Raw genomic sequence first — 12,419 nt, forward strand, 5'->3', positions numbered from 1 at the left:
AACTGAATTGAATTTCTGAGCCCTTATGATTTATAGACATACATTAGAGTAATGAGAATCCATTTCTACCCATGTATGGGATTGAAGCTTGGCTTACAGGATTTTTCTCTTGAAAACTACTTCTTTAACTCAAGTAGTTTTGAGTCTACATAGAAACATCAGACCTTCTGCACCAAAACCACTGAGTGTGCCCTGTTGCGTTACCAGCACCCTGCCTGCTGCCAGCAAATGCACATCACAAAACAGCTGCAGTAACTTAGATGTGAGGAAACTCATGTATTAGCACTGTCCAAATTTTACTTACTTGGCTTCCAGAGCACAGTCCACGTTAGTGCAGCAAATGGGAGAACAAGGACATCCAGGTACAGGAACCCACTGCACCCCTGGACACTAGGAAAGGCAGAGAAATGAGTTTGCCTGAATCCTGCTCCTCTCTCCAGTGAGGGACCTCTTTAACCCATCCAAGCCCCTGCAAGATTGATCTTCAATGGGAAGAGTCTGTTCTCAACATTTCCCTCTCACTACCCGCTGTTTCATCCTTTGGAAAGCAAAAGGTGTGGGGTGATGTGCAGAGGAGAGACATCACAATCAACAAAATGGAGTGGAGTAAGTCTACTTCAGTGTATATGCACAATAAAGAAGTGCCTACAGGACAGCATTGTGGGGAAAGCTCTCATATCTCTTCTGAGAAATCGGCACAACCAGGTGCCTCTCAAGTGGGGGAACAAGCAGGAGGAATTGAGGTCCATGTGCAGTTGCAGAGCTACAGTTTCACTGGGATGATGGAGATGCTGCAGGATAGCTCATGAGCCTGGAGTGCTGCCATGGATGGATACAGCCTCTTCAGGAAGGACAAGGTGGGACAGCGAGGACAAGGAGTTGCCCTTTATGTGAGAGCGCAGTGGGAACGCACAGGGCAGCGGCCAGAGGTGGATGATGAGCCAGCTGAGAGCTTACAGTCAGCATCAGCAGGCCAACAGACAGAGGTGATGGTGTGGTGGGCATCCACTACAGACCATCAGCCCAGAAGTACCTAAGGAAGAAGCCCCACATTGGCAGGCCCTGGTCCTCACAGGGGACTCAAACCACCCACTCAAACCAGTATATACTGGAGGGACAAAGCACAGCAGGGCACATGCCAGGGGGTTTCTAGTACTGACCTCATTTGGCCTAACGAGTGTATTCCAGTTCCTCCCCCTTTCTCCCCCCAGTTTATGCACAGTCAGGGTTTGAGAGGATTTGGCCATTGCTCTGTTGAGCACTTTAGCTTCCAGAGTAAACGATACCAACTCCCATCACCACAACGTCCCAGCCCCTGTGGGATGCTGTAGAGTCAGCCTGCATAGGAAGCACTGTCTGCACATTTCATGCATCTTGCTGCTCAGACTTCTGGTTTTCCATTCCACTGACTTAAGTTAATGCCACATTCAACTGTTATGTCCATTTCCCTGTTTGGCCTTATTTTCTTAATAAATACTTAAGCTGCAATCCACAGGCAACAATTCATCCCAATGCAACAACTGCTGTGCAAGTCAAACATTCAAAAAGCCACAGATATTCATTCTCTGACTAAACTGCACAAGTTATCCAACCAATTATCCACTCATTACACAAAACTCAGCTTTCCTCTGAGATGGCCTGATTACATTTCTGATGTGAAAGAGAACACTGCAGTTCAGGGTAGGAGGGAGGGTGGGAGATGCTGAGAACGTTAAAGTCTTTCCAGTAAAACTAGAAGAAACAAGAAGTCAATCTGTTGGGCACCATTTGCAGAATGAGACTCCAAGCCCTGGAGTGCACATTTGTGACAGAAAACTGCCAGGGGATCTGTTAGTTCACAAAACTGCTCCCCTGTATTTGAGGAAAGCACAGGTTCAGACTTCTACCACTCTCCAAGAAGCCAGAAGATTGGTTTGTGGGTAACATGTACATCAAAAATAGCAGCTCACTGTGAATACTCCCTATTTCTTAGGACCTACCATAGTATTATTCAGAGTACTTTAACCATGGTAAAACAAATCATTTTCATCACAATTACCAGATCGAAAAATGGGAAAGAGTCAACAGCACCATTTCTATTACATTTTAAGTTATTAAAGAAGCTGTTTCAATGGTCAAGACAAATGGATGTGATGATGGTGTCAAGGGTGTTTGCTGACAGCAGTGATCCCAGCCTGGTCCAGCCCTGCCCACCAGCAAAGTCCTCAGCAAGAACTGTTGTACCACCAGCACTGGATGTATAGTTTTCCCCCTACTTCCCTCCACACCACCAGCCTTCCCCTCATTTGGGATAAATACCAAATTCCACAGGCTGGGTCAGTTTTGAGTGCTGAAAGACCTGAACCAGTGCATCATCCGACAGTCACATTATCACAGAGGTTTGGGGAATTTTGCCAGGACAGAGAAATGTTATTTATGCCATTACATAGATGAGCTTTCTCCTGGGTTCTGGGCACAAAAACAGGCTGTTGTATCCCATACATGTTAAATCCAGGATGTCTCCAAATCTCCATCAACTGAGCAACTGTGTGGCATTCCCCCATCATACTTTCATCTCCAAGAGCAAGTATGTATTACCTGATGTGGATTTTTCCAGCAAGCTGAAAATATCATGGTGTTTGTCACAAATTACTTGATTTTTCATTTTTATTTTGCGTGGTCTTTGCAGACATAGCATGTTATAAATACAACATTTGTAAAAACTCAACAGCTGAAACAATACCTCATTTTAAAAGTGCATGTCAAACATATTTCTGACTTTTTACATTTTTATGCAACTGATCAATAACATTGAATCTAATAAAAACAGTGCTTTTAAGTCTTTGGGGGGAAAAAAGCAGCAGAACGTATTCTTCCAGATCTAAATTTTCCAAAAGAGTCTGTTAAAAAACATGCTGCATCGATATCTGGTTAATATACAGAGGGATGTACATATGTGTATACATATATGTATATATATTTATAGGCTCACAGATAGACCAAAGAACTCTAAGACCACATTAAGATGAAGGTGATCTAATGACCCAGCTGGCATAGTTAGCAGAATCTGTCAGGAAGAAAAAGGTGGTTTGTTCTCCGGCTCCAGAACCACAGTTAAGAGCAACGCTCCAAAGCATTATTGACCAGACAGTAGGTAGCACGTTTTCTTCCACTAGTGACCAGAACTAATGTTTTAACATGTAACCATGTCCTAAACATAAAGGCACAATTAATGGAGGAAAAGAAGAAGCGATCATTGTTCCTTCATAGAGGTGTACAGACTGGGACTGCAGGACCTTGGGCCACTTCAGATAGATCAGTGATAAAAGGGACGTTAGACAAGCAACTGGGGAAACTCGCCTTCTGCTTTCCCTGAACAAAGGTGCATCTTATGATCAGACAAGACAACAAAACCAGTGATGATTCAGCTGAAACAACAGATTTACAGGCTCAGGGTTCGTGCTTTGGCAATAGAATTTTAACAAGTGATCACCAAATTTAATACAAGATAAATACCTTTTCACAGTGTCATCTAAAATCTTGTCGTGTCATGCCCAGCTAGGAAGAAAAGAATAAACTGAAGTGGTGGATGTCCACTTGTTAAACCACTATTTCCTAAACAACCAGACTTTAAGAATTAAAGGAATCCTCTCCAACATGAGCATAACTGACCGTTCCCCTCCCAGACACCGGGGATCCAGAAAATCTCTCTCTGGATTTAAGTCACCCAACTTAAAAGGAGTTTGGCTAGAAGTGACTTGCATTTAATCAAGCAATATAGATGCAGACTTACTAACATTTAGAAAAAAAGGAAAAAACAAAACTCTTTAGTTCTAATTTTAGTTTGTATTTACAGAAGTGGGAGAAGATTGTAGACATGCCTTTCAACTACAGACTTACGTGGTATAGCAAAAAAAAGTCAAAATTAGAAATACTATCTTTCCAAATACAGTGACCTCACGAGTCTCCAAACACACACTCACATAAGATTCAGAGGTATTGTGGTTAAGAAAGTCAAAACCTCTTTTATACCCAATCCACTCACTTTGAACTGGCCTGAGTGATGACACATTGGAAAATAAAGAAGGCACACAGCAAAAACTTAAGATGCTACAGGATGAGCTTTGCTGTCTAAGGATTTGTACATCTATCCTCAGGTATCCTCCTCTCAGATGTACACTATACACAGGAAGATATTCAAGTGTTTTCAGTCAACAGAAACTAAGCAATTCCACAGGCCTACAAATCAAAAGAAAAGAAAAATCTTAAAGAGGAGAAAGCTTGCCAGTGTGCAGTTCCCATTCACATTTCTGACTTAAAGTGGAACTCTGAAAGGTAAAAATTACTTGTGCAATAACAACATTAAGTGTAAACCAGAGTCATCAACATTGCATGATTCTGCGAGCTCAGTGCTGCTATCGTATGCTGTCCAAATAATGCACTTCTGGGTACAGAGTGTTAATAAGGAGAGCCAAGAGATTATTGCCATCTCAAAGACAATGTTCTGGATGCTTGATGAACTGAGAAGCCTGGGAGAGCTGCTCTTGATAATCCATATATTGTCTGTTTGATGCCATAGATTCAAGAGCCTGCAGTGCCTATAGACACAAGGGAAAATTCTGTTAGCTGTGTGTACTTCAGTCTGTAACAAACTAGTTCATGAGCCATCATATGCACAATTCCACTAGATCCTTATCTACTAGAGAACCCGGAGTATTCAGAACAAAACATTTATAAAATACAATCACGTAACAGTGTTTCAAGTCAACTCATTTTTCAAGCTATTCTCTGCCCAACATCAACACAACAACTGTTCTATCACGGCTTACGAGCATTCTGTAACCCAAATATTGTCAAATATTTACTTCATGAACTCAAGACATGGTTTCAAGGAAATTACACCAAGCTACAAACTGCAACACACTTAACTATTCATTTCAGGTTGTTCTTATGAACTTTCATAAAAGCATTATTTTGCTCCCATTAATAATATTACAGAGACAATGTCAAGGTAGAAATTACATGTAAAAGAGCCTATGCTGACAGTACCAGCCAGGGCAAACGATGGAAGTATGTTTGAACAAGTTTCATTCACTTCTTAGATAAGAGAAACAAGTTGTACCAAGTAAGTTACTTTGCTTGGGTTTCTAACGAAGTCCTCCTTCCTCTTCTCATGCACTTACTGAAACAATAACATGGTCAGTGCACATGCCAAAGAAGGAACGTTTATTTGTCATTGGGCTTTTAAGCCCTGATCTCACATAAGCAAATGTTAGTGTAAATGTAGTCCTGCTTTATCACTGAAAAGCAGGGCAATCACTGCAGCATTGTTTTTTCCTGTTTGTTTTAAATTCCTTCTACCTGTTATGTTCCAAAGTTTCTGAACTCAGGGTTTACAGACCTAAGTTCACCTGCACCTTTTCAGTATTTAAGATTAGAAACTGATGCCTTCATATTAATACAGAACGCTGTATAAACAGTTTTACCTAGGATTACTTTAAGTTAGGGCTCAGACACAGTCCTGCTACCAGAGCTCAGCAAACTCACATCATCACCTGGCCTATGCTGCACCTGGCCTTGTCTCTGGAAAATTCCAAGATGGTGTTTTGATGTATAGCAAAATAGTACACAAGTTTTTGGTACACCCCCCCTTGCCTGAGAAGACAAATGAGAGCAACAAAATATTTCTGAAATTCAGAATTTAGAGTTAGGTGTAAAGCAGTAGCAAAAAGAGATTGAGGGCACTCAGCACCAAACAAAATCAACAAGTTGAGAGTAGGATTTAGCTTGAAGCTACGCTTGCAGTGGCTTTTATAAGCCTCAGCCCACAAACTAAGCAAGGATGCAAAGACTGCATGTCAAGAAGCCAGCAACTGGCACACACTACCTGCTGGGCCTTCTGCGACAGCTTTGGCTCTGCCCCTGCTTTCAGGCGGACTTGACTCTCTGCGGGAATCTGTACCAAGAGGAAGGCAGACAAGCTGCGGGCAACCACCCGAAACCTTGCATAGGGAAAAGCACAGAGAGAGAAGGTGGTATCAAATCTGAAAGTCCTCAACAGCAGATAAACTAGAAGTGCTATCCTGTGAGATATCTCTTGCATGAGGAACATAGTAAAGGCTTTACGGGACTTTTTCAATGCATTAAAAAAAAATAAATCACTTTAATATATACATAATAGTATATCATACATACTAGAGGATAAGATCATTCCATACATACGAAATGTTACATCTATTCCAAGCTTAGCTGCAGCCTTGAGGCCACATATGAAACACTCCACCATTTCACAGCCTTTGAAACATCCACATCAGCCAAATCAAGGGATGAGTTGAAAGAGACTAAGATTTCAGAACAACTTCAACAGGATTGCATCCCAGGTGGTCTTTATAATCATAAAGTTATGTTTAGGTACTGTGTTGAATTGGTGTTCCACAAACATTCACATATTTTTTCTTGGCATTCTTTCCATAGTGAACTTGATTTTAATACCTAACAACCAAACTTGGTGTCTCTCTTTAGAGGGTAAAGTGAATAACAAGCAAGCACATATTTCTTTGAGCTTCTCTTAACATTTCCAACACCTCAAGGTTAAGATGGAAAAGGCAACGTGCATATGATCATACAAAATTCTTATGAGGTCAACTGGAACAGTCTTCTACAGACCAGGTGAAAGTATTTTCCTCTAACAAACAGTCTCCCTACCAACTTCGCTGGAGATGGACATTAAGCCAGAATCACAACTGCATTTTCTTTCCTTTTCCACCACAAACTTTGTAGAAGTTCATATTTACTTCTTAACCAGATTAAAACACTTGCTACATTTTTTCTGTGATGGGCCCAAGCAAATTTAAGGATTTAGGAACAGCATGGATTCAGAACATCTTTTGACATTGCATTGTGCAGTCTGGATCCAGGCTGCAGCTTTTTTAACATGATGACTCATTAAATCAACTAATTCACTGTATCTTCAACCCTTACCTAGGTGACAAAGCCTAGCCCAATAACACCAAGTATTCCAGAAGTCAGTCTCTCCTCAGCCAGCTGACTGCCTGCCCTGGATTGACAGCAGTGTCTGAATGACAGATTCGATCAGAATGGTGTCATCTTGCTCCATATCTGAATCAAGGATAACTGCATAGCTTTATGCCACCAAAGAAACAGCTTTGCCTCTTCCTTTGCTGAGCTTTAGGTAAGATTTAAAGAATAAAACCAAAACAAAATATAAATTTAAAAAAAAAAGTCAGATGCATAGGTTAAGAAGTTTGTATCTCTCCCCATTAAGCCCATGAAGAATTCAGATGGTTAATTAACGACAGCTAATCGTACTATATGAGGATAGCATAACTATACTACCCCACTAGTTATTACGCTGCTGTAACTGCTATTGTTATGGATTTGGTGCAGACATCAGCTAGCAGGTTTTAAGGGCCTGTAAGAGGACAAAGAACAATGCTTCCTTTTAAGCTTTACAACTGAGAATAAACGATATTGCAGCCATAAGTGGATTTAAATTTGTCTAAAACTTGGTATAAAAGGAAAGAAGCTGTAACTCCACTCTTTTTTTTCTTTACTTACCAATAAAACACTTTAGGAAGCACTAGCTGTTGTTTCCACAACAATTTAGACTTTTAATATGAACACTGAAGCTTTTTGTTGAGCAAAGCACAAAGTGAAGTTCCCCCTATGATATTTTTAATCTTTCCCCAAACAGTTTGCAGTTTAAGTTAACAAGCTCAGATTTTCCACATAAAGCATCAGCACGAGTTTCCTGCATCAGACTATCCTAACCTTACTCCACCCAATCATTTCCCATCCCAGGCACCCTCAGCTTTGATGTTTAGACCAAAGTTTAATTTGCTGTGTATGATGTCTTTGCTGTCTCCTTCACACTTCGGCAATCAAATTGCTACGGTACCGACAAAAGTGAAAGTATTCTTTGAATTTCAAGAAGCAGTGGGAACGTACATTTACCCAAAATGTTCTTTCACAGCAAATATGAACATATGGAAAAACATTCACCACGATTGCTAAATTCTGGCAATTTTGGCAGCAACTATAAATACGGTTGTTACATACTTTAAGTACAAAGTATTAGCATTTTAACCCTAAAGGTATCCATCCTTCCCCACCACAACCCTGTTATCTAATAAGTTGGTTTACAGCAACAGAGGCCGCTAACTCTGGGCACCCCACCAGATCCACTGGGTTCAGATTTGGTTCAGAGCTGCTGACAGTCACCATTGAGCAGCTTTGAACACCAGGTCTCTCAGGAATGTCAAACTGAATATTTAGCTCATAACTCATCCCACCTAGTGGACATTCCGGAAAGTGGAACCCACAGTGATTTAGGGTTTGCTTAAAGTAATTTTAACTTAGCACAAATCCAGGCTGCCATTGAAGTCATAGAACCATAGAATCGTTTAGGTTAGAAAAGACCTTTAAGATCATCAAGTCCAACCGTTAACCCAGCACAGCCAAGCCCACCACTAAACCATGGCCTCAAGCACCACATCTACCCACCTTTTAAATATCTCCAGGGATGGGGACTCAACCACTGCCCTGGGCAGCCTGGTCCAATGCGTGACTATCCTTTCAGTGAAGAAATTTTTCCTAATATCCAACCTAAACCTGCCCTGGAGCAACTCGAGGCCGTTCCCTCTCGTCCTATCACTTGTTACTGGGGAGAAGAGACCGACCCCCCCCGGCTCCAGCCTCCTTTCAGGCAGTTGCAGAGAGTGATGAGGGCTCCCCTCAGCCTCCTCTTCTCCAGGCTGAGCACCCCCAGCTCCCCCAGCCGCTCCTCCCCAGCCTTGTGCTCCAGACCCTGCCCCAGCCTCGCTGCCCTGCTCTGGCCACGCTCCAGCCCCTCCATGGCCGCCTTGGGGTGAGGGGCCCAGCGCTGAGCACAGCATTCAAGGGGCGGCCTCACCAGTGCCCAGTACAGGGGCATCATCACCTCCATGGTCCTGCTGGCCACACTATTCCTGATACAAGCCAGGGTGCCATAGGCCCTCTTGGCTACCTGAGCACGCTGCCAGCACATATTCAGGTGGCTGTCAACCAGCACCTCCAGGTCTTTTTCCACCAGGCAGCCTTCCAGCTTCTCTGACTGAAAACTGACCAAAACTGCACCAGAAGTGTTGAAATAAATAAAATTCCCTCTTCTGTTTAACCACAACAACTATTAGTGTTGGCACTGGGGTTGGGCAGACTCCATAAGAGTGGATATAGAAGGACTGGCCATTTCATCCAGCAGCCTGGTAAAGTTAACCTAACTAACCTGGCCACCTAATTATACCAGCTATACAACTACAGCCTTATTTAAAAGTCAAGACATAGTCAGAAGCCTTAAGTTTTGTACCTTGGGTACACTTGCTCCAGCCACTTGCTGATGGTTAGCAGGATCTTCATTTCATTGGTAAGAGTTTGGTTAGTGTTTAGGCATTGCAGCAGGTAGACATACAGGGTCAAGTAGCTTCCTAGAGACAGACACTCCTGCAGGAATTCTTCCATGGTTAGCTCAGGAACTTGGAGGGAGGCAAGTATAGGGCCCCAGCCTAACTCCTGGTGGTGAGGACCATCTATAAAGAAAACAAAAAGGACAGAACAAAGAATGTGTGAGAAAGCAGCACTTAGTAAATCCCAAGAACTAGAACTACTTCACTGTGTTCCTACAAGTTACAGAATTTGGGCTGGTTTAGCTGTTTTCCAGGTAATCAGTTTGTCATGCAACTCTGATGGAGAGAAAAGAAAAACTCCACTATCATAGGGCACCTCCTTGAGGTCAAGATGAGATATTTTCCCAGCATTCAGTAAGGATTAAATTTGAAAATTTTAGCAATGGAATTTTAAATATTTCCTTCAGGTGTTCTGAAATCTGATCACAGAGAATGTGGATGAAATAAAATGTAGTTCCACAAGGATTATGTAAACAGAAAGAAAAAAAAAAAAAACCAACACACCAAAAAAACCCCACACCACAGAATTTCGGAGTTTTACAAATCATGAGCATTTTTTTCTGATTAGCCTACAGAACACCCGAGGAGGGGACAAATACCTGTTGTATTCTCTTGGGATGATTTTTTTTTTTTTAAAAAGTCCTCCCCTTTAGCTGGAAAAATGGCAACCATTACACAGAGCAAACCAGTTTTCACAGAGACAGGTATAGTTCTTAAGAAAATACACAATTAGAGCAGTTGAAAAACTCAAACCACAATGGCCTAACTTTTCTACATCTAGTTACTACAGCATACATATGTGTGACAGTTGGGAGCCATCAGATACGAAGAAAGGAGCTCTGATTATGGAAACCAGATTAAAACCCAGTTCCAGTACGGGGCAGTGTGAAGCTGTAAGGATTCCAGATGATTTGTATTTAATGGGCATCCAAGACTGATCAAAGTTTTTGAGACAAGCAGGAGAAGACAGGCTCCTACCTTCATTGAAGTAAGCAGTGATACAGGCTTCTGTCGTCTCTGCCATGTGTCGCACAGAAGCCAGGCTCTGACACGCTGCTGTGAGAAGGGGCATTGCTAGCAACCCGTGCACTTTGCTGTCAATCCACTTTCGTAAACTCCCCCGTAGCGACTCAGCTGTTGTAACACTAGAATTGTTCATCATCGTCAGCGTTTCTGCAAAAAGACTGCTGAGGGCCATATGACGTGTTTGCAGATCCATATCTGAAAGTCAGAAATAAGAAAATATTTCAGTAAATAGACACTAGAACCCAAATTTTACTTCACCACTGAACCCTTTCTGGAGATACTGGGAAAAGCCTCCTGCTCATTACACACCTCAGTTCCTTGTTTGTACTTGTGAAACTGCAGTGAGACACCTGTTCCTCGCAGTCTCTTCCCTTGATGAAATAGTTCATCATTCATTAAACAGAAAGACAGCAGATCAGACTGTACAGCAAAGTACATTGGAGCCCATCTTTTACCTAGGGTCTTTTACCATAACTACAGTGCAAATAAATTGAATGATAAAGCACGTTTACAATCTCCAAGAAAACCTGGATATTAAAACACAGTTTAAAGTACAGCTTAGAGTGAAACAACCAAGATTTCAGACAATTCAATCTGCAATATGACCGAGATGAGCCTTGAAACGTTGCAATCCCCTCATGCATTTCCAGGATTCTAGACTTCCCGCTAATCCCAGTGTTCAACCCCAGAATATTTTTTTGAAACCATCTCTTGGCATTGCCTGAACATGTTATCATGGGCCACCTGTAACAGTACCCTCGAAGCACAAACATTTCGTGCACTTGGCTCTTAAAAGCCTAACTACAGAGTAGACCTTTGTGCATATTGATTGAAAAAAAGCCACCGTTGTTATAGAAGAAAATTGTCAAGCAAGATTAGGCATTGTAGAAGGAAAAGTTTCACCTGGCTATGAAAAAAAAAGTTGTGCACAAAGACAGATTAATCACTGGAAAAACATCGCCCAAAGAGGCTGAGACCTCCACGCTTGCAGATCGTTTGGAAGCTCACTGTCTAAGGCCCTGAATAACCTGATTTAACTTTGAAGCTAGCCCTCGTTTGAGGAGTAGGTTGGACTACCGGCCTCCAGAGGTCCCTTACAAACTAAACTAGTCTGGTTTTATCATCCACCTCCTAAGAAAAAAAAAAAAGAAGCCCCAAAAGTCATCTGTCATGGCACAGCTCTTCAGTAAGGTAAACACCTTATCACAGACCAAACGAGAAAGACAACGCCAAGTTAACTGACTTACCTAAGGTCACAAGTTTTACAGCCAAGTCTCACTTCACAGGCTGCGGATGACCAAGCGGGACCACCACCAGACACCTGACACCAGGGCCCACCAGATCCCCTGGGACAAGTCCTGGTGCAGCGCCCATGTGAGAATTACAGCTTTCTCCTCTCCAGCTGTTGTCAACAGAAGGTGCTGCCCCAGAGGCTCTTCCAAAAGCCTCCACCAGCCCCCTCCAAACCTCACAGAGAAGCTAAATCTGATACACACAACCCTTTCCTGCCACTCTGCATCAGTGATCCTCCTGCTCTCCACAGCCTGGTTGAGTACCTGTCCTGATTTCAGCTGGGATGGAGTTAATTTTCTTCTTAGTAGCTGGTATAGTGCTGTGTTTTGGGTTTAGGATGAGAATAATGTTGATAACACACTGATGTTTTAGTTGTTGCTGAGCAGTGCTTACACTGCTTAAGGACTTTTCAGCTTCCCATGCTCTGCCAGGTGCACAAGAAGCTGGGAGGGGGCACAGCCAGGACGGCTGACCCAGACTGGCCAAAGGGCTATGCCATACCGTATGGTGTCATGCTCAGTATATAACCTGGGGAAAGAAGAAGGAAGGGGGGGACATTCGGAGTGATGGCATTTGTCTTCCCAAGTAACCGTTAGGCGTGATGGAGCCCTGCTTTCCTAGAGATGGCTGAACACCTGCCTGCCGATGGGAAGTAGTGAA

The 12,419-nt window shown here is 42.5% G+C and overlaps 1 protein-coding gene across 1 annotated transcript in view; it reads right to left on the bottom strand.

The window, feature by feature from the left end:
- Positions 1-2,632: 2,632 nt before the first annotated feature.
- EPG5 (ectopic P-granules 5 autophagy tethering factor) overlaps positions 2,633-12,419 on the bottom strand; it is a 76,821-nt gene continuing 67,034 nt past the window's right edge. The window contains 8 exon segments of the mRNA XM_087763650.1: positions 2,633-4,577; positions 5,867-5,981; positions 6,961-6,972; positions 6,974-7,027; positions 7,029-7,096; positions 7,099-7,165; positions 9,344-9,563; positions 10,419-10,661. Of these exon segments, the coding sequence (XP_087619776.1) occupies positions 4,395-4,577; positions 5,867-5,981; positions 6,961-6,972; positions 6,974-7,027; positions 7,029-7,096; positions 7,099-7,165; positions 9,344-9,563; positions 10,419-10,661 (962 nt within the window). The 3' untranslated portion in view covers positions 2,633-4,394.

Source organism: Nipponia nippon, unplaced genomic scaffold, assembly GCF_047370975.1.
Source record: "Nipponia nippon isolate SJK-2023a ecotype South Korea unplaced genomic scaffold, ASM4737097v1 scaffold_29, whole genome shotgun sequence".
In the NCBI taxonomy this organism is placed as follows: Eukaryota; Metazoa; Chordata; class Aves; order Pelecaniformes; family Threskiornithidae; genus Nipponia; species Nipponia nippon.